At 44.9% G+C, this 23,138-nt stretch overlaps 1 protein-coding gene across 1 annotated transcript; it reads right to left on the bottom strand.

The window, feature by feature from the left end:
* Positions 1–1,918: 1,918 nt before the first annotated feature.
* ERICH3 (glutamate-rich 3) lies at positions 1,919–22,993 on the bottom strand (the record flags this gene model as incomplete). The annotated part of the gene is made up of 10 exons (XM_010291586.1): positions 1,919–2,246; positions 4,750–4,936; positions 6,437–6,617; positions 7,283–7,501; positions 8,871–9,026; positions 9,515–9,646; positions 10,251–10,379; positions 12,168–12,239; positions 12,857–12,982; positions 22,871–22,993. Coding segments are annotated over 10 exons (1,653 nt in total), but the record flags the coding sequence as incomplete, so codon positions are not given.
* Between the last annotated feature and the right edge of the window lie 145 nt (positions 22,994–23,138).

Raw genomic sequence — 23,138 nt, 5'->3', positions numbered from 1 at the left:
TACCAGAACCTTGCCACACAAGCCCAGTACAGAAGTTTATGGCAGAATTACCATTTTTACATCAACGTGGTCTGGACTTCATCCCACGCTACCAGCCTGACAAGTTGTAACACTGGACAGACAACTTTGCTCAGGTCTGTAGGTAAAGGCTGTCCTCACGCACATGCGTTGAAGAGTCCTTCCCTCTCCAGCCAAGGCTGCGCTATTCAAAATCCCAGGCACCAGCACGCACAGCGACGGCAATGATCTCCACCTAACATCCAGTAGTTCCACCGCTTCCACTAGCTCACCGCCCATGCAGCAGAGAGGCAACAAACCTAAACTGCGAAGGAGAGCTGCGGACACACCAGCTGTCCCTCGTGGCCATCATTTCTCACCTCTCAGATTTTACTGCTCTCCTCTTTTTCTTTCCATCAGTGCTGTTAAGTACCGAAGTGACAGAATGCCAAGGACAGAAATGAAGAGTATCTGATGCAGAACCGATTAGGCAAATAAACAGACAATAAAATTACCCAGACAATTAGAATTAAGGGAATTAAGGGAATAAGGAGATTTATTCTCTGCGTTAAAAATCAGTTGAGATCCCAACTGGAAGTGAGGCCTGCTTAGGTAAGTGTCAGAAAGGTGCTCAGCTCCTGGGAAGAAAAAGGCTTGTTTAACCACAAACACACATCCACAGGGACTAACGAGGAAGCTGAGCAGTAGCACTGCAGAATTAGGAAAGTAAAAATAGGAAGTAGGGATTAAAATCTCTCTCTAAATTTGATGTGCTCTGACAAAGGCTTTGTAAAAAGGAGCGAGAGGCACAGGCCGAGCTCACCACCGCTCCCGCGGGGGCAGGCGGAGGCGTGAGCGGCCCGATGGCGACTGGGACGGGCCTCGGGTGGCGCTGGGGAAACGGCACGTGCTGAGCATGCAGCTGGAGCTGCCATGCGTCATTTCATACCACAAATACCACAAGAAACACCCCTTGGGCAAACTTTCAGCACGGGCAGCCTCTCTCCAGCCTTTCTTTTTAAATCTGTCAAGAGAAATGAGACAGCACTCGAGCAAAAGGCGCAAGGTCAGCCAGCTACAACAGGCAACAGGAACGTTCGGTAAGGGGAAAAGACGACAGCCCCAGCGGGGTCAGAGCAGAGAAGGCGACAAAGGTGGGCTGGCAGACCTGGAGCAGAGGGAGCAAATGCTCAGGCAAGTGAGGGAGCTGGAGGTTTGGGCAGGTGCCCGGTACGCGGCACCCGGGGCAGTGTGGTGGAGAAGGGACTGGAAAGAGACGTAGGTGAACAAAGCATTGCACTCCCACCGGCAACAGGCAGGAGAAAAGACCAGCATAGTTCCTCTGATGCTAAATCTTACTGACATTTTGCTGCTATGTGCTCTTCCCACCCGCCCTCCCCTTCTGCACCCAGCATTCGGCCCCCCCGCCGCAACTCGTCCCTCCCTCCCACCCATCTCGCGTCAGGCAGCAGGAGGCTTTTCCACTCCCTGCCCCCATGGCCCCCATCTTCTCTTCATTCACCTTAGGCTGATGTCCCCCTTACGAGCTCACCTCAGGCTCACCGTCTCCCTACCCACACGCTGTCCCACTTCTTCCTTCTGCTCTACTCGTCCTCCACCTGCTGCCATCCTCCTTCTTCACTGTTGTCCCCTCGATGTCCCCCTTTCCTCCTGCTTTCCCACCTACCTCAGGCTCCTGTTTCGGCCTCTCAGACCTTCCTTACTCACTTTCTTGGCTCTTGCAAAATTCTCCCATCCTGTTGCTTGGCTGAAAGAAGACCCACTAATTTTATTGCCCAGATACAGGCATCACCACATTTCTCACACAGAAAGGTGAGAGACGTGTCCTAAGAGAATATGCTGCAGGCGAAGTTGGAGGCCCACAATCCCATACTTTCTCCAGAATCATCCTATCCATTTCTCATCCCCTGCGGGTGTTTTGGAACACTGTACCATTTTTACCGGTGTCTTCCTGACTATCTTCACTCTCACGATCAGATAGTTTTTTCCTTTCTTCTTTTCTGTACTCCTGTCTGGTCTCCATTTCATCCTCAACAGTTTCCACACTCGCTTCATGACTTGGTAAGATGATTAACACTGAATCTTTGCCTGATTTCTGCTCAACGCTGTTTTTACTTGGCTTACTGTGCACTCCATCTCTCCAGGAACCCACATGCTTTTCCTCATGGTCCTCCATCTTTCTCTTGGGAAGGGATGGCTTTTTGTCCAGACCCATTGCAATAATGCACCTGTAAAAAACCAAGGAGAGTTGGGAAGTACCACATTTTTCTTTCTGTGAATGCTGGAAGGGCAGCAGACACAGTGAGCTAGTCAGCTCATTATCACCAGTGAGAGCAGGTACCTGTCCACCTCTGCACTGCCACTCAGACAACAAGGTTACTGGTAATGGCTCACTTGGAGAAGCACCCTAAAGTCCTCCAGTGCTCCGCAAACACACATGCAGTTCCTCCTTGAAGGAGAGTAATGCTGTCTGCACTTAAAGGTGACAATTAAAGTATCAACAGATTAAAATCAAAATTACCATAAGGGTCCATTAATTTCAAGCTACACCAAGCATCATCTGTGAAGATATAACCATTGAGAAAGGCAGACAAGCTCCAAGTCGGAGGTGTGCTTGATCCAGATCCTGCTGTAACACCCAGTAAAGTGATAACTCAGGCTTTGTGGATCAGACTTTTTTTATTTTTTTTTTTTTTAACAACTGTGGGGGAAGAGGGAGATTGAAATGGAATTATTTTCAGTTTCTGTTCTGTTTTTCCTACCTAACAGAAACCCAAACAGTTGGAAAACAAAGCATTTTGAATGATTTGTCAAGACTGCTTCTCTTGCATAAAATGGAGTGACAGCCTCTCTACCTTATGGTTAGGAGGCTCATGTAGGAGACCAGAGTTCCTACTCCTGACTAACATTAACTGCAGACACAAAGAGCCACCCATGAGTGTCAGAACATGGCGCTGTATGTAGTACGTTGATTCAAATCTGCAAGCAGAAGATGAAACTGAAACTGGAACTTCCACTTTAGCTAATCACAAGTCTCTCTGGAAAGCCGTATTTTCTTCTAAGACAACTGTCTCTTAAAAACTTTTCCTCCACCAAAACTGTTTTTTTTATGGAAGGCTTGATTGCAATTCCCCTCACATTCCAGCTGTTTACAAGCTGAAACATCCTACAGTCATTCAGTCTAGAAATCCTTTAGTTTTGCAGGCATAAAATGTAACTGTGAAAATTTCTGAAGAGTCCTACCTTTTAATTATTTGTTTATGGTATTTTTTTCATGGACCTTTGAGATATTGAAGCACTTTTACTGTACAGAAACGGTGGGCCTACTCCAACAGAAAACTCTCTGTGCAAGGATCACAGCATCGGTGTAGAAATCAATGCGGCATCACCTCTTTGTGAACCAAAGCCTTAACCTAAAAGGGAAAATCAACTGGGATCTTTACGGAGAATCCCAGTCGGTATTGAATGTGTGGACATGGTGTCATACTCAAAACAGCAAACAAATACAACTGCATTTGACCTGAGTAAGACGTGAAAACAGCTGTCATTTACGGAGAGAATCTGGTAATGGAGATGTTTCTTAGTCACCAGATAAGGTTGGCCGGACTAACAAGAAACAGGAAAACAGAGATATCATTAAGGATAAAAGGATAAAGGGGATAGAAGGTGGGGGTGACTCAGGAAGAAATTAACCAATTTCTGGAGACTATATTAATTCAGAAAATTCACTTCAAATCTTTCTAGAAATCGCACAAAAGCTGAGATTTGGGAATTTCCTAAACTGTATAGCCACTATACCCATTCTGAATTCAAATGCTTTTCACTACTTCGAACATTCTAAATAATACATTTACATAAATCATGTTCAGTGTTAGTTTGGAGTAGAAAAAATACAGTACAATAAAGTAGAATTTTTTTTTCTTAGAATTCTGTCCTTTTCTAAAATACAGAGTATAGCTCTGTGAAGGTTCTCTTCTTCCAACTGCTTGCTGCTCTTTTAAGAAATACTTATGAAAAGAACAAAAAAAGTTTTAAAATTATCCGTGTGTGCAGACATTTACTTGCCTGGCATGACTTAACAATCACACAAAAGGAAGACTTTATTAAAATTAAAGCTTCTTGGCAAAACCACAGCTGTTGCTCACAGCATTGACTTTTGCCCAAAACCAAGAATCTTCTGCACAGATTTGTTGTCTGAAACATAGTTAACATTCAATCCTGTCTTATTCTGCAGCCAGAGGTATTACAGGAGAATCCGACCTTAGAGGCAGAGCTGTTTAAAAATAAATTATCTTGTTCTCACAATCACAAAGAAAACCCTAAAAAGTACAGTTAACTCAGCAGCACTCCTGGTATTTATTTCACTGTCGCTTCCCCCAGAAACATGCAAGTGGCATGTGTATACCACCCCACACCTATTCCTCTGTACTCGACTGCTGCGGAAGGGCTGAGAGCCTCCCGACAGGCTGACAGACCCAGTGCGAACACTGCCCGCTGCTGTGCAGACTCCACAGGGCGACTACAGAGGCAGCACAAAAGTAGCTGGCTTTGATGGCAGCCTTGGATGTGAGCCCCTGAGGGCTAAGCTCAATTCTGCACATTTCAAGGAAACAGACCAAGTTCTACAGAACTGTGGGGTGCTAGGAAGATGAAAAAAGAGGAAACAAGTGATAAACTCTCTAAAAACTGGGCTGTTAAGTCCTTGTAAGCAAAGTGTATTCGTCTCCATACCTGTAGCAAGGAGATGCACCCTCCACATTGAGAAAGCCGAAGTATCCATGTCTGCCTCCCAGCCTGGAACGCTTCTGATGTTTGTACTCACAGCAACAGCTCAACCTGTCCACTTGCATCCCATTGAGAAAAAAGGTGAGGCTGAATGGGAAACCATGGTGCCTCTTTGAGACGAACTGAAAGGTCTCTGTAATCACAGAAAGGAAAGGGTTCAGAGAAAAAGGTTACACTTTACTGTCAGTAATGGCTGTATCTCATCTGCATCACCACCAAAGCATGCAGCTCTCTGAGGACAGGTACTTTGGCTCTCAGCTGTGATAATTAGTTGGTAAAACTCTACCTCCTCCCCACACAACAGCCTTGTCTCTCTCCAACCCTGAAGCACCAAGCTGGACACTCCTGTGACAAGCGAATACATCGTCAGGTCGGCCGCTCTCTGCTACAGCAGAACAGCGACCAGCGCCTCCCGTCTCAAAAAAATTAACTCGGCCACTTGCCTTGCAAGAGTGTACATTATGCACAGAAATTTTAGGATTCCTGGCGTGTGTCCACATGGTGCAGTGCAGCCCTTTGTTAGAGCTCCTGCAGTGTAATGCACACGCTCCTCAGTGCAGCACCTCGCAGGGTGCAAGCCAGGCTCCACATCGGTACAGCTGCGATGTTAGTGGCTCTGGGCCTGCGCGGACACGGTCCTACTCATAGCAACACTGAGCAGCTGAAAGATGCTGATTCTGGAGCCATTTCAGGCTACTCTGCAAGGGCATTGTTCGGCGTCCAGGCCTCACGGGCACTGAGGCTGCTACCCAGCTCCATGCCGGGGGTGACTGGGTTGCACTGCCTTTACTCACAAGCCATAGTATCCTTCCAAAGCAAACTGAGCGCACACCAGCGGGGAGGAAGCCTAAGGAGGAGGCTCCCTAAGAGGTGTGAAAAGGGCTTGGGGCAACAGGAGCACACACAACGGACATCTTCTGCACAGCTGGGACACAGCTGCAACAAACACTCTAACCAGACCTGTGGGCACACTGCAGTGCACCCATAACCTCAGGGGACAGACTGAAGTGCAGGGATCTCTGCACCATCGTCCCATATCCAGTAAAAATGCAAACACAGCGGGTTCTGTGAGCTGGAACAAGGGGTATAATCTGTGGAATCACTCTTCTTCATAAGTGAAAATCTCCCAGCCATTTCCTCTTCCCAGTTTCCCAGAACACAATACACTTTTTACTGGTGTGATGGAATCACACTCAGGTAAAAGAGATAGGAATAGGGCTCCCACTACGTACTTTTGCTTCTGGAATAATAAGCAACATGCACTGATGTATTATAGCAAGTCACAAACAGATAACCCCTACTTCAGGACAGTTTACTGCTACAACTACTTTATTAGCCATACATCTACTTTATTAACCATACATCTCTCTACGATATTAATCTAAGTTACAGTATTTTGTTAAATCAGTTCTCTAACTTCCTTCTACCATAATTTGCAAACGTAATTGTAACTTCACTTCCAATCATGAAACAGTAGATCCAGATTTAGTGTGGAGGCAGATGGTATAAAAATCCCTGAATGCATATGTCCTGACTAAGGTCACCTGAAATCATTTTGATATCACATCAACATTCTAGCAAAAAAAAAAATGTTGCCAGAATCAATATGAACCCTTTGACTCTTTATCCTTACCTCCTTCCAGTAGCTTGCCTTTGTAGACACAAAGGTTTTCTCCTCCACAATGCTGCTGATAGACTTTGATTTCATCTCTGTAATCAGCGTTATCGTGAGATAAATGCACATTTTTTCCTAGAAAGACCATGGTAACAAATGCGTTGCTGCGTAACGAGGGCTTGGGGAATCCTCCAGAATTCTGCATCAGGAAATACACAAAAAATGCATTCAGCCTCCAACTCTTAAGAAAAGGTGACCACAAAGATCATATATGTGCAGCATACGCTTCAGGCTTCCAGTCTTTTAAGACAGGCCTTGAGCTGCTTAAATTGGAAAGTGTTTTGTAATATGCAGAAGGGCAGGAAAACATTGCTAACTGAAAATCCATTGCATTGAATTGCCCAAAATTGCAGGGACCACATTTAAGGACCCATATCGTCCCTCCCAATCCTGGGTTCCTACAATTTCCTTTACAGGAATCAAAACTGGCTGAAGATATCATGTAACAGATGAAGTTTTCATACACTGAAGGCATTTCATATATCCCTCTGAAGTTCTGGTACTAGATATGGTCAGAGGCAGGATCAGATTGACTAAAATGGAAGGCTTTAAGTATGAGTTCCTATGGTTTTTTTGTTCAAGCACTTTTTTTCCTCCCAACTTAAGAAAAACACCAAGTGTTTTAGTATATAGAGAGATGAGTGGAAGTTATATATTTTAATAGTTTTACATTTTCTTTCTTTCAAAAATTCAGTGAATCTTTATGCAAACTAGGTATACACATCTTTCAGCATTAGATAAATACACCAATCAGGAAAGTAATATACATATATATAAACAGAGAAATAGACAGAGAGAACTTACCTTTGTTAAAAGTTGCTCTACATCATTTGGTGCAGTGGTGGGATGAAATCGTCTCCCTCTGGGCATCCCACTTCTCATTGTATTTATGCTCTTGTCTCCTTTTTTCAGGGGGGGAGGTGGCACTGGTATCACATAATTGTTAATGACGGGGAGTTGATACGGGGATATACCAGTCACATACTCCATTGAATTCATAAGTCTTAACCCACTCCTCTCCCCCTGCAAAAACATTTTAAACAGGTTAAATAGGTTATGTAAAAATAGCTACTAAGCATATTGAACTAACCATGGTTTGACTGCTCTTCACATTGAGTAACACACATACTTCTAGAACAACTCTTTAACTTGGTGCTTTCAATTTTGTTCATGAAAACATTTCTGTGCTAAAACCCTTTCTTTTAATTTCCGAAGCAACAGGCAGATTGCTTGAAAATGCCACCCTTCTAGATATATACAACATTGTAAACCACGTACTACTTGTAACCATGCAGAGTTCCAATCACAAGCAGACAGAATACTGCGTAACGCCACAGCACTGCTGCGTTCTCTCAGCAGGCAAGCAAATTCCAAAGCAGCCAGAATCTTCCAACAGTAACACCAACTGTTGCAACTGGCATCAATTACACAAGATGTGGCTCAAAATGCTTCTTTCCCATTTGTAGAGGAGGTTTAGTCCTCCTTCAGGATGAAATGCAAACAGAGGGCCAGGGCCATGAAAAGCAAGACATCTCCAGAGAATAAATTCTGCAAACGTTGCATGGTCTGGATCCAAGCTCTGCATCACGTCTTCATAATCTATAACTGATTTAGCTGTTTTGTCAGTAGCGAGCATTAAAGAAACCATTTAAATCACCCGTTAATTTGAGTAGACATAGACAGTGCCAGCAAATTCTTGGAGAAAGGATGGTGACCGTCACAATACAGAGCAAATGCACAGCAGAAGGGTCGGGTCATACAGCCTCTGACAGTCAGTGGTACAGGTCACAGCCCCATTCCAAAATCCTCCAGTCCCACAGAAATCCTAACACAAAGCCAACTACATAATGTTTTTCTACAACAGAAGACAAGTCCAAATCTCACCTGAAAGTAACCGCGTACACATCAAGATCATGTTTGGCTACTCCAAAAAGCTCTCAATCTCTGAACCCGCTAGTGCCACTTAGTAGGAAGAATGGTAAAAAAAAGAAAGAAAGTTTTTGCTACTTTGCAGCTGTAACTGAAGACGAAAACTTGTAAGACTGTGTGAAAATATTCCTGAGTTACTGGTGTTAACCAGGTGGCTCCCTCTCTCTCTACATAACAGAAAATCTATGCAGAGGGAGAAAATTTTGCACGCAGAGAGATTTTATACTATGAAAGATAAGTCACCACATTTTTTCCTCGCTGTGATCAAGAACTGAGCATTAGGCCAGTAAGACAATGTCTTGAAAATTAAGGGCAGGTTAAAAAGGAGAGTTTAAATAAAAGCTGATAACCATTTGGAAGGCATGTTGCCTGCAGTATACACTTCTGGGAACTACAGTGCTAAAGCAGTATTATAAAGCTGTGTCTAAAATTATATGATTTTCAGAATGAGATATGGCCTCACCCCACTGGCAAACTGCTGATCATGTTCAAGTGCGTGGTGCTTTTGTTTAGAGCTTGAAGTCTTTGGTACAGACCCTACTCCAGCACAGCTGCGAAGTGGTCGGAGTCGAAATGGGTGTTGCATGTTTCCTGGCGCTGTATTTGGTCGCCAGGAAGTCTAGAAAAGGAAAAAGAAAATAGCTACAAAATCTCAGTGTATAGTTTCCAGTGGAGAGCAGCATCATAAAGAAGAAAAAAAGCACTGATTAAGATATTTGGACGTGATGATTGATTCTCACGTACCTTCAGGAAATGAAATTTTCTAGTCTGCCTCCAAAGAGCCAGACCCCTTTAGGCATCTCTAATTGAACATCCAAAAACTGCAGCATCCAAAATAACTCTTGGCCATAAATACAGGTTTTGCTACTGTCTCTTCACAGTGCAGCCTTGAGTCAAACATAATGAACTCAGAAACTGTAGCAGCGTGCTATGTTTTGGTGACTGCAGCACATGGACACTGAGAGAATGCATGACAAAAGCATGCCTATTTTTGTTCAATACTGAGCATTCTTCTGACTTTTTATTTCATCCTTTCTTTGTATACCCGTCAGAATACCAAGTTAAAATGTTAAAGCCAAAAAAAACTGTTTAACTGAGATAACTCACCATCTTAGAAAAGGCAGGCTCCTTGGATCGGTGTTGATGAGAAGGATGTCCACCATTATAATCAACTACAGGTCCAGGTGCCTGCTGTATGGAGAGGATAAGGTCATTCAAGACTGAAAGTCTGTCTTCAATCTGCAGCAATTATCATTATTGAAATGGAGAACCAGTTAAAACTGAACTATATATTTGGCCTTTGACCTTAGACTTTAGTATCTTTATATTTCAAGAGTATATTAACATTCCTTCTCTGCCTGTTAACAGAGAGTAAGAGGCTTCTGAGCCACAGCTCCAAAGCACGGCCTTCTGGAATGAGCTTTAGTCTTATTCTACTCCTTCAACTCTGTTTTCTAAAAGATCTCCATTGCTTTCAGGATTTTACGACACATGTAAACTCGCCTACAGCCACAGTATTCATTGACAATGTACGATACCAGCCTAACCTTGGGTGACACGGCAGATAACAAGGAATGATTCAAGCAGATTTATCACAAAGCAAAGCTATTGTTTTGGAGGTTCTGATGTGCCATTCCTACAACAATGGCTTCGCAAAATTTCTCTTTAATGACACAATCCTGCAAACAGGAAATCAGCCTCGAGTGATGAAGGATGAGGCCCCAACTTGGAACAATCAGAGGAGTCAATGCTCTAGACCAAGCACCGATGTCCCAGATGTGTATGCACGCTTTCAGCTGTGCATGCTTACATCATAGCATATGGAGTAGCTGGTGAAACTCACCAGTTGTGAGCAAGCAGACGGTTCTCCAGCCACTACAGGGTGGAGCCCATAATGATTTCTTGGCCCAAGTGGCGGATGTGGGGAGCGCATAGAGCTGGCATCTTCCACTGATCTTCTGGATTGCTCCACCTAAAAATACAGAAATTTACGTCTCTGAGGTACTAAATACAGCAATGTTGGACTTGCCTTCTGTCTGTCTTTCATTGGACAGCTATGACTAGCAGCTTGCCTAGATCTGACAGAACACCTGGTGAAGGAAGGAAAGGAAATCACGAGGGGAATGAGAGAAGGACGTGGGAAAAGACACATTCCCATCTCTGGTTCATTTCCCTGCAGCTCTCCCCAGCTGCTGATCCCCTCAAGTTCAGTTCATCTGCCTGTTTTGCATATCTCTCAATTCTTGGTTTGGTTGAAGGTCTCTTTCTTTTCTAAATTTGAGTGCATCTGCCACTTCCTTGCTCTGACTGCTGCCCCTCCCTAGCTTTTCATCTCAAAAGCCCCATGTTGGGCTGACAACCCTTGTGGAAATAGATAGGTCTGTCTCTCATCCTCCCTTGCTCAGTCATCTGTCTTTCTCTTTTCCTTTTAGATTAGCTACTCAGCCGAATTCACTGACTGTATGAGCTGAGAATTAAATTACACCGCTAACTCCAGCCAGGTTCCTGTGTCCCAGTGTGGCATCACAGCAAAGATAGAGATCACATATCTGCAGGCGTCTCCCTTACACTTCTCACTGAAGGAAGCAGGTTTGCATTATGTTCAAAAATTATCCAAGTCCAGAATCCCTTGATAGGGTGCTTAGTCGCTGCTTCCACTGTGGTGACTTTCTACCAGCAGGAGTTCAGTCAGCAAATAATGCCTTTGCAATTACCATAATGATCAGTGTTTTTCATTAAAATCTCCTCCTTTCTTTACCTGATTAATTGCTCATAAATGTATTACTTAAAATTAAGAAGATTTTACATTGTTTTTCAACTGCTCAAAGAAACATCTAGCTTCTCAATGCATTCTTCTCGATGTATGCAGGCTCCTAATAAAGAAATATGATGTTGACTGTATTTCAGCCAAAATGAGAACTTTTCCCATATGAGTCCAAGTGACTTCATGGGGAGAAGAACCATTGACTTCTGTGGGATTTCCATGACACTAACAACAGCTACAGACTCAAGCTCTACCTACATGACACCGAAGTGAAGACTTCTGAAACTTTTTTTCATTACTTACACACTGGTTCTGCTAAATATCATGTTGGGAGACAAACAACTGAAAATGTGAGCTCAGTGCTCAGCAGCAGTCATAAGCAGATAGTGTCTAGAATTACTAGGAGAAGAACTGCAACACATATCTTGAATTATTCATCCCATTCTGGTTCCCATTTCAGAACAGAAATATTAGAACTAGAAAACGTACAAAAATGGCAACAGTAATGAGAAGCCTGGAAGGGCTCATGTATGAAAGATTCAATAGACTGAGGGTCTTCATCTTGGAAAACTGAGAAGGAATATGAAAAAGATATATAAAACCACAAATGCCTTGGAAAAGGAGAACAATTGTTAACTTTTTTTCATAACCAGAACAATGGAGCATCAAACAGAATTATCAAACAGCAGAAATGCAAGGAAGTATCTTTTCATACAACTCATAATTGAATTCCACAACAAAGGACACTGCAGAACCAAAATAATTAGATTCAAAAGGAATCAGGTGCATGTATGGAAGTTCCTGGACTGCTGGAGAGAGGAAGGAGAGTAACCTGGGGCAGGATCATCCTCTACTTGCCTATTTCTTGTACTTTTTCCATAAACATCAGAGACGGGACACTTGGCTCAGTGAACCTCTGGCCTGACTCACAGCAGTTATTTAACACAGGGCAAAACTGCCATGTCCCATCAGTTCTCAGTAGCACTCAAGTCTTACCTTGATTTTCTGCAGCCTCTCCTTCCTCATAGGAGTTTCAAGTTTCCTTTTTATTTCCAGATGATGATGACGCTATAAATGTAAAAGAAAGAAATCTCATTAATGGAACTTATGAGATCTCAGTGAGTGTAAGAACACTTGCTTCTGTTCTGCTTATCACTTGCCTGCTCCCTAGTCGTTATCCTCGTTGAGCCCTATTATAAAACTACTATTCATCCAATCGATTTGCATTACACCTTGTGTATATGAACATTGGCAAGGGGACAACTAAGCATTCGTAAAGTTGTAGGGACCAACTCCATTCTTGATAGGTAACTGGAATGTGCCCAAATTCCATACTCAGATAAGATATACAACCATGTTCAAACTCTTTTGTTTTGATTAGAATTTTTTTAAGCAAACTAGCCCTTGTGTGAATATCATCACACAACCTGATGACTGCCGAAGTGCAGTAAGTAAGCCAGGACAGTGCATGTTCTAACAACAGTATGGGTTAACAACTAGGGGCCAGTGGAGGTTTCATGTCGGGGACAAGAAGCACAAAGATTGTCCTTTTTCCCAGCAGGACAGAGCCTTTCAGGGGAGCATGAGGGCACAGCTACGGAAAACAGTCCAGTATGAGTTAACAGCCACTGGCTGTCAGTAGGGAAGCACCTGAAAAGGCTCACACATCACTAGTAAACACATACCTCCATGTCAAGGACCTTATGAAATATGGCCTGAGCCAGGCACTGCTGTACGTATCTTTGGTGCTCCCTCCTCATAGCATTTAGCCGGTATTCTTTCTCAGGTATTATTCTTCCACTCCTTGAGATCTGCCGTAAACAAATAAAACGTAATAAAAAGGAGAAGACAGAATAAAGTATGTTTTTAACCAGAGTGCAATTTCCCAGAAAGACTACTTTCTCTCCCCAGTCAGCTGCCAGGGTGCTGGAACTCACCTTGCCAGCACAGAACTGTAGTTCTTTGACCCCATGGACCCCATCAGCCAGATGAAGAGAGCAGGAGAGCTGCAGTGGCATTTCCTAATAGTTGAGGGCTCAGCCTTACTCTTCATGAGCCACTGCCCAAGACAGTGGAGGGGGATTAAATACTTGCCTTCATACTGCGTAATGGTTGCATCTGCCTGTGCTAAACAGAGTCACACCTAAGAGTGCATCCATATTTTTAAAAATATTCAGCACATTCATCTTTACCAAATTCTTGAGTTTTCCATTAAACAGCTTTGAAAAATAACACTGAAGTTATTTAAACAACTAGTAGAGCCAAAGATGCTTAGATTTCACAGTTTAAAAAAAATAAGAAAATCAATATGATTCTGTATATTTTCAAACTGAAAGATTTTGCAGAGGCAAACTCCAATGAGCAAAAAGAAATATAGCGCAAAAACATAAAAACATTCTGAATTTATCAAAACCTCTCCAAGAAGTATCTTCTTCTGCCTGAAGGTGACATACAAGCAGATTGACAAACGCTGTCACATCACTGTACTTGTGCAGTAACGCAGTGCCATCTGAAATACCTTACTGAAACTGCATTGCTGAGCAGAAACTCAGGGCCAAGCCAAGGCTCTGAAATATATTTACATTCCTCCCCAGTCCACGTCAGCCACTGTTCCCAGTTTCACGCAGATACACATTATGACCGTTGCATTACAGAAGGTGCAGTGGAAGCACAAGGCTGATATTCTATGGAGTATGGCCTCCATATTGACTGTTAGCACATCACTTCTAGCGTGGAATCATCACCCACCAGCAGCCTCCATGTCAGCATCTTCACAGCCCCAGGTGGCCCTTGGACCTTGACGTCCTGAAACGTGCCCAATGCCAGCTACAGTATTTCCTCAGCTGTCACTACTGTCTCCAAAACCACCGGGCACACGGCGCTCAGCTCTGAGCTCAGTTTTACCTGTCTGTCTGCCGTTCTGACTGCAGCAGCGCAGCCTGGCGCGCCACAGCCCTGCGTCCCTGCCACAGCTGGCTGACCGACGGTAGACGGTAACGCGGTGGGAAACGCCTGCATTAAGCAAACCTGCCCCCAGTCTCAGTGCGATCCTTTGGCTCTGGTCTGGCACGGCATACTTTCACGTGTTTGGCTAGCTGGTCAAATTCTTACCAACGACAACACATACCTCTAACAAATAAACAATAGAACCATCAGTGGTTGAGCAACATTAAAAGAAGCAAAGAATTTTTTTTTTTTCTCAGAAAAGGAAGCTTTTAAATCTCACCAGTCCTGATCTCTGAAGATGTCGTCTTATCCTGGTATTGCTGAAATATCCAACCAGGTGTTTGTCTGTAAGGCTATTGTAGGTTGCAAGGAATCTGAAACAAAATCAACACAGATGATCCCCTTTGACAGCCAGATTATTACAGCTTAACTTATAAAGACCTACCCGACAGTTTGCTTCACAAAATGCTGTCTTGATGAATCATGCCCAGCATTTTGTCAGATAAATGCCCATTAGATTATGTAAAGGTAGTATCTTATTGCCTCTGGAAGATTCGTACCAAAAACGAGTGACTTCTACGTAAGATATAGCAGCTCAGCACCGAACAGCGTACTACCACTGAGGCACAGAGTCCAACAGCGCCCAGCTCTGAAAGTCTCCTCCAAGAACAACTCCTGCAACAGCCTCCTCAGACCATGGAATCACAGAATGGTTGGGGTTGGAAGGGGCCTTTAAAGACCATCTAGTCCAACCCCCTGCAGCGAGCACGGACACCTTCAACCACAGCAGCTTGCGCAGAGCCCCATCAGAGCAACTCTGACCTTCGGCAGGTCAGCATCACGCCACACAACTGGGAGCTGCATCCCTGGCTGAGTCCAGCAGGCACGGACCCAGCTCCCTGGCCACCCTGCCAAGGGTCCTGCTGGAAGTACGGGAGTATACGGCACATCACCGGGGAGCGAGACGTCCCAGAACGCCTGCACCACTGCACAGCTCCGGCAGCCCCCACGCACCCCGTGCTCCCCTTCCCTCTGCCGCCAGCCAGCTGGTGGTAGATACAGCAGTGACAGAGTTTCTGGCAGCTGTTGCAAAGACCTGTAAGAATAACTTGGGTTGGGAGGCACCTCCAGAGGCCGTCTAGTCCAACCTCTGGCTCCAGGCATATCACCTATCAGACTTTACCAAAACAAAGGAATTTTCCTGAGTTCTTCATTGCCAGCTCAGAGACATTATTGTCTGGTATCTAACACAAAAAAATGGCTTTCTCCAGTCTACTTATGTTAGCAGAAACTGCTGGCACCAAAGCATACTTTTAGGACAGAACACTGTTTCCATAGTATTTTCACTGGCTTGAAAGTTAGCATACACTTTATTAACTTGGCTGCAAATCTTTGCACTGATGAAGACTAGTTATTTGTGTTTTCACCCAAGGCCTCCTTCAGTATCCACATTTCCACTCATTTCTTTATGGTACCTCCCCCATCAGAGGGACTGCATATCAAATTCATCACTTGGAACACCTACACAGGAAATTAAGTGGCTTTGATTTCAGGTGTCAAAAAACATGCGCAAGTCTTCCCTCCTGTTTTGAACCATTTTCTCAATTGGGATTCAGCTACATGTCTATTAAAATGTTGCCTGGCCAAGCGCTAATTTGTTCATGAACAAAAAAGCCTGTTTCAAAAAACAGTTCTCCGTTTGGCCTTTACACCAACAGAACTCACAAACTACTCCATGACAGCAAGATTAGGAACTGCCCTGTTTCGGAGACCATTTATTCAAACACAACAGTGACTCTAGAATATTTATTTAAATAAACAGTCAAGAATGCTTGTCCCACAAACATATTCATAAATTCAATTGCACAAAGCTGGTACAGGGCAGGATTCATGACTTCTGTGGTATTTACAGTCTAGAAAGCATATGTTATTGCAGTATGTTTTTGCTGGTTGTCACCATATGGCAGCAGTTTGTCTGATGTGCAGCTCGCATTGATGAGAGTACGTCTTTCTTCCCCCCTCTAAATACACTACATTTTACCAGAAATCATCAGATCTACTCTGTGTGACGGATTTGCTCAGGCTAAATAAAAACCAAATGTACTCAAAGAGTTTGTGCAAAAGGCCAGCAAGCACACCCATCCGTCTGCATGAATCCTGACACACTATTGCTCGGGCACCCAGCAAGCTGCCACCTTTCACCACCTCGGTCCTGCTGAGGAGAATACGCCTTGTGCTGGAAGGACAGGAACAAGTCCTCATTCAAACTGGGCATCAGAAGACCGCTGAGCGGTGCGAGACAGTGCCCCTCTCTCAAGAACCCAGCGCCTCTTGGGTCGGAAAGCACAGACACTGCACAACTCATCGCTCAGTTCAGTATCGGCCTGCACAGGTCAAAGCTAAAGACATGGATCTCTTTTGCCACACTGTGCTCCAAAGATGCGAGAGACCCAGCAGCAGGTACTGCAACGGCTCTGAAGTGCCATTCAGTCAAGAAGACTCCTGGGACTACGCTGCTGTAGTGGCCAGAACAGTTGGGCTATGCTACCTTCTGGTAATCCTCAGCCCTTTAAAGACCCCTGATGTAGCGGGGCACAAGTCCTCTTCCGTATCCAGAGCAATAAAGACGGGTCCAATATGAAATGCAAGAACCTCTCAAGTCTTTTCCAGTTCCCAAGTCAATATACTAAAGATTCAATTCTATGCATATATTGAACAATCCAAAGTGAAGAAATTGCATTTCTCTTCATTTATTGGTGAAAAACTGTAAGACCAACAAACATGGAGGACCAGACCATGCAGACCATCCAAGCAAGGTCCTCTCTTGCTCTACCCAAGAAATATCATGCATCTCTGGAAAGCCAACAGAGCTAAGTCACCGCAGCTACCAAAGACCAGAGCTTCCAAAAATTGAACCTAAGATATGAGAGTTGAACACAAAAACTGAAGCATCCATAATTAGCAAATAGATATTTAATGGTTCTTAGCACAACGTTTTTACTTCGCCCTCTGGAAAACAGGATGAATAACACAGTAAGTGACAGTGGACTTACGTTTTTAATGCTCTAAATCCACTCACATTTGTAAAATGTGTACACTCAGATACATATTGCATAATACATTCAGCCTGACCTTTGGGGTCTCTAGGCAGGATATGTTTCAATTACACAACAAGAGATCGATCACTTCTATTTCCTTTGGCTTTAAATTTAAATGCCACTGTACCTCTATTACATATCTTTCAATGGGATAGTTCAAGATAAATGTCTGTTGCTAGGCTGAGTTACCACGCGCAAAAGTATACTCAAGGAAAGAAAGAACAATTAAAAAAAAAAAAAAAGAAATCCAAAAAAACAAAGAGTTCATGGATTGACATGAATTTTATCTGGGGTTTCACAATAATCTCACAGGTAGCCTACCAACAATAAATTTTAAACAATTTAGCTTACCCTGTTATGCATGTTGATTAAACACTGGTACTATAGCAACTGTTCTACATTACATTACTTTTTCAATCCACTGTTTGCATGTGCATTTGAAACTACCAGATTACATCAACTGCGCTAAGTATTGACTTATGGTATCACCTGGCAATTGCACATAGAGGCAGAGGAGAAACCCAACCTGATTCCTTCTCATTTACTTCCTTCCATCTAATATTTCATGGACCATATAACTAGTTAAAATGCAACTCCCACCTGAGCACAGTGATGTAGCAACTTTAGTTTCAAAGAAGTCTCTGTACATGTATTTTCGTATTTAAATTATGAACAGGCTGGTCCTCAGAAATGCGGAATTAAATTCAAAGTTCAGAAGGGTATGGGAGGAAATAAGGAAATGCCTTGTGCCTGAACCAAAACCCCTCAAACCACTGGAAAGAATGCAGCTGGATCCGTGGGCTGTGGCAGAGTCCCACTGCCAAGAGAAGCCTGAGCTCTCTGCCCAGGTGAACGCCTCCGTCGTCGAGAAAACGAGCCGCGCAGAATTCCCCGCGCACTGACCCGAACTCGGAGTTAAACCGCACGCAGTAAGCAGGGGCTGGCCCTGCAGCCCTGTGCTCCCCTGGAGCTTCTGCCAGTTCTCCTGCTTATTTCAGCCGATCAGTTCACCCTCCCTGATTAGAGTTTAGGCGAGTTCAGCTGGGCGTGGGACATATTGGTACTACGCTTGGGCTTGGCCCAGATCCCTCTGGAGTATCCCACTGACACCGAAGGATCAGACCCACCCGGCGCTCCAGCGGATCGGGTGCCGCAACCTTTCCAGTCCAAGGGCAGCATCAGTCTTAAAACAGTACTATATCAAATGTTCGTTACGGTCGTAACACAGTTAAGTCCAAAAAGACTATTTTTCTGGATATTTCTGGGAATCCCTTTTCTCTGCCTGTTTATCCTGTTTATTCTCCTCTCTTTTTTTCCTCTCCTTTTATTAGAATTGCAGACAATTTTCCTGGCACAGGAGCTAGACTGACTGATCTGTAGTTTCCGGGACTAGTTTTGAAGCTCTTATCAAAATTAGTATCACATTTGTTTCTTTGGTATCCCAGCCAGTGACTACGTATCACTCCTAGTTCAGTAATTTCATACCTAAGGTTATTTAGAATACTTGGATGTACACAGTTTGTTCCTGATTTTTTTCTTCATTTGCTCAGAATCCTCCCTCACTTGCATCTAAATTTGAGCCGAGTTCCCCAAATTCATGCCCAATCAAGACTGATTCAAGTGAAGCAACCTCCTCAAATTCTTCGACAGTGATGTTCCAGACATAGGACTTTTACTACAGAGTCACTGAGAAACAGCTGCATCCTATTTTAACAATAACTTTTTAATGGACATCCACTTTTTTTTTAATAAATGTTCTTTGTCTTGCTTACTATCAGAGACAAGAATACACTTTACATTATACTAGAGATTACATTTTTCAAATTTCTAAAAGCAAAAAGTCAACTGCCAAAAATCTCTCTGCTTCTCACCTGACTAGAATTTTGAAGTGAGGCACCATATACAACAGGAAAAAGGAAAATTCCCCAGTTTACACATACCTTTCATTAACTAGCCAGTTCTACTGGAACAGGGCAAACCTCTGCAGCTCACTTAAGATGGATCTGCCAAGGTGGGGAAGAGGTGCCAAGAAGCTCCGCCGTCAGGTGAAGCCAGCCATAATTCTCATCCGTGAAGTCATCTGAACACAAAGACTTTCTCGATCACCAGAAGAGTAGGAAGCGAAGCCGGGTAGCTGCCTACCCCAGGCACACCCTCTATCAAAGACATAACAAGTGTGGAGCACGTGCTCTCTACGGACACCCCGGAGAAACTCCGCGCCTGAAAGAAGCACCCCAACTCCTGGGCCAGCCACGGGACCTGGCAGGCAGACGCGTCCCATTCCCAGGTCTGGCTGCGCCTTGCGTGGGCAGCTTGGCCTTCCGCCGTTTGGGACAAGCAGCAGTCTGGGTGCTTACCGCTTCAGCATCATTTACACTCCCAGGGCAACACCTTAACAGCCCATTCAGAAAAACAAATTGCCCTCACTGGAGCCAACTCTTCTTTTTTCACCATTAACAAAAGTAATAAATTAATAAAGGCAAGTACAAATACACAAATTAACGAGCAGAACAGAGCTGTATAAACCAAAAGAGACACGATTTATTTCACTTCAAAAAATGTATTGAGGGACAAAGTAAAGCACACATCAATCCAAAATGCCCGGGCAGAATTACGTTTGCAGTTGCAGGGAGTCCAGCTGTGCAGACGACAGAGTACTTAAAACACAAAATACGCTATAGCTGATGACTAGGGTTTTAGTAAACTAAGGGACTGTCCACGTGGAACTCTGTATTCTACATGATTTTCATTGCATTATCATTGCCACTATTATTTCTTAACAGTACCCGTGTTTTATCAGCTTACAGTGCACAACGCACCGTGTACAGAGCCAGTGCTGTGCATCACAATGATTTTTCAGACCGTTCTTAGTCCTTCGAAAGGATATCAGGACAAAGGCACAGCAGGCGCCCTACATTAGCGACATTAGTTTTGCAAAGCGAATCTTCACGGTTAATAATTTACAGTGCAATTAAATCAGCGACTGCTCACCAAAGACATAATCTAAGAGAGCACCAAAGCTTTAGTTATTGGTTGGGAGAGTCATAGGGAATTACAGCCCCACGCCACGTGTTACAGCTGGAGTTTATTGCACGCCAGTCAAACAAACAGTCCTGCCCCTGACAGAGGCCATTCCTCACTCTAACGAGCTCCTGGATCTTGCACTGTTTCTGCTGGGGACATAAAAAAGAAAGACTGGTCTAGCTTTCAGACAGAACAGTTCTAACCACAGGCTGCCGACCACAAACAACAGGTTCAGCATCCCACACAGCAGAGGCACCTGCCCAGCATGTTCCACCTGGGAGCAAAGACTACTCTTAGGAGACGTTCCAGATACCTGGCCGCTGTCTGCCCTTCCCTCCCTAAGGAAACTCTTCAGCCACCATGAAGTATATCCCACTTCCAAAAAATGCTGTCAGGGTCTGCAGAGAGGTAAGCAAATGGTGGCAAAGTGGTTTTCTCCTGGCCCTCCTCTGACAATGGGAAGCTGCTGCCGTGCAGCTGGGTCACCGACCGGCCCTCGGCTGCACCACCTCTGGACTTCACCTCGAGGCACAGTGCTGCCTTCTATGTTTATTAACTATTACTGCTGTGTTTATGAGAAACCATGCTGGAACACAACTACTGAACCAAAACTCACCAAAGTCAGCACGCGACTTGAAATTTAGATGGGGCTTTGGAGTCTAACAATAATTAATTGGTTTATTCCAAGCCCACAAAACCCTTAAGCATATGTACAGTTTTACTCAGGTGACAACCAAGGAAGGCAAACACCACGGTCTCTCCAAATCACACTGTATCTCTGCTTAAATAGCTGCAGGACCCCTTCAGCCTTGGCCATCCAACCTCAATGAGACCATCAGTCATCTTGCCCTATGGACACACAGGTCACACCCACCTGGGTTTCTGTTTCAAAGGCTTCATGCTGCCTTCCCAACTCCTTGTCTAACCTGAACTATTTTACAGCCAAACCACTGAGGATTCTTTGCCCAGATAGTCAGCGAGAAATATTTATTTTATGAATATTTTGCCCCAGGAGATGGTCACCAAGCTCAAAGGCATCTGTAGATCTAATGAGCAGACAGAAATGAGCTTGCTTCGCCTGTACCCAAAGGTAGCCACAATGCTCTGGAAGGCTGAGGGTGGCTCACCCAACACTGCCCGAAGGCGGTACAGGACTCTTACCAAGTTCAACAAGGATAAATGGAAATCCTGCACCTGGGAAGAAGCAACCCCGTGCAATAGCACAGGCTGGAGACAGCCGGGCTGGGGAGCAGCTCTGCTGGAAAGGACCGGCCGGCCCTGGGAGGCACAGGCTGAACATCAGCCAGCCGTGTGCCCGGGCAGCGAGGATGGCCTGCAGCATCCTGGGCTGAATTAAGAGGGGCACAGGCAGTAGAACAAGGGAAGCCGTCGTCCCCTTCCCTTGGCACTCGTTAGACCCCAAGTGCATGGCTGTGTCCAGTTTTAGGCCCCAGTGCAAGGAAGCCATGGATGCACCGGAGCAAGTTCAGGGGAGGCCACCAGGATGGTGGAGCAGGAGCACGTGCCCTGGGAGCAGAGGCTGAAGGAGCCGGCGCAGCCTGAGCGGGGCAGCTCCGGGGGTCCCACAGCAGCCAGCCAGGGCCTAGGGGGATGTGGAGACGATGGAGCCAGAGGAGGGACAAGGGTACAAGCTGAAAGAAGAGGGGCTGAGGGAGGCCTAATGAAAAAGTTCTTCCTCGTGAGGAGGGCCAGGCACTGGCGAAAGCACCCAGGGGGTATGCTGTTCCCAGCCTCGGAGGTTTTTGGGATCAGTCTGAATGAAGTCACCTGGTCTGACCCCATAGCTGACCCTGTGAGCAGAAGACTGGACTAGAGACCTCCCACAGTCTCTTCCAGAGTGAATTATTTTGTGATCCTACGACTCATTTGGTTGCTGTACTAGGCTAGCACTGTTTGATGGTTTCCAGAAGGGAAATGGGTTACATCCAGTTTGTGAGGAGCCGAGACAAACCCCACGTGTTGGCCTGTCCCCATCCACTTCAGCAAGCTCTTTGCAAGTCACACCTCTGTAATTTCCACCATTTTCTGTGTCAGATGCAGATCAGAGATATTCCTTGAAGTGAAGTGAATGCCACCAGCCACAGCATAACCGTTCCCCAAAAACTGAATTAACAAATGCCATCCGGAGTCCAGAAGTGCCTTAATGTGGTAACTAGAGTGAAACAATCTTAGGTTTTACGTATCTTGTTTGGCGTTCTATATATTTCTTCATAAAAGATATTTTTATGCACAATACTTTTTCAAAGGTTTTTAAGCAATCAAGTCATGCTACAGGTTCCAATCACGAACACAACTAGACATGGAAATGGGAGCCAAAAGCCTCCTGTTCTGCTACTGATTGGTTGTATGGCCGTGAGCAACTTGTGTCATTATTTCTTTATTCAGAGCATCGCCCACTAAAACAGGATGTGTCAAATTTTGTCATGGAGATGGCGATCTGCACAGGTCCTCAGTTCCCCAGTAGTTGTAATTCGCATCACGTTGGGAAGTTTGGATACTCTGAAACTAACCTGCGGACCCGAAGTCGGACAACGACAAAGGGAAGAGCCTGCAGTCAGCGGCCCCGCTGCCCGTGAGTCCATCTGCCCGTGCCCAGGACAAGGTACTCACCTTGGCGGAGGGCTCCGAGAGCCAGAGAGCACCCGGGTTAGAAGGCGCTGGCCCCCACAGGCTGGCAGGCACCGCCGGGTTCCCAGGCTGCTCCCCGAGCAGCTCCTCCGGCTCCACGCTAACCTAGCGGCCGAAACCCGTTTTGCCCGTGCTGGGGTGCAAGAAAACACCTTCAGGTCTTTCGAGCCCTTGGCGGCACTTAGTCGCCTGTCATTTTCCTTGCAGAACTGAAGCGGCAGGTAACAGGGCAGCCGCCCCGTTCACGCTG

This window comes from Phaethon lepturus, unplaced genomic scaffold, assembly GCF_000687285.1.
Source record: "Phaethon lepturus isolate BGI_N335 unplaced genomic scaffold, ASM68728v1 Scaffold54017, whole genome shotgun sequence".
NCBI lineage: Eukaryota > Metazoa > Chordata > Aves > Phaethontiformes > Phaethontidae > Phaethon > Phaethon lepturus.
The sequence above is the reverse complement of the archived record's forward strand: the minus strand, read 5'-3'. Positions and strand labels throughout refer to the sequence as shown.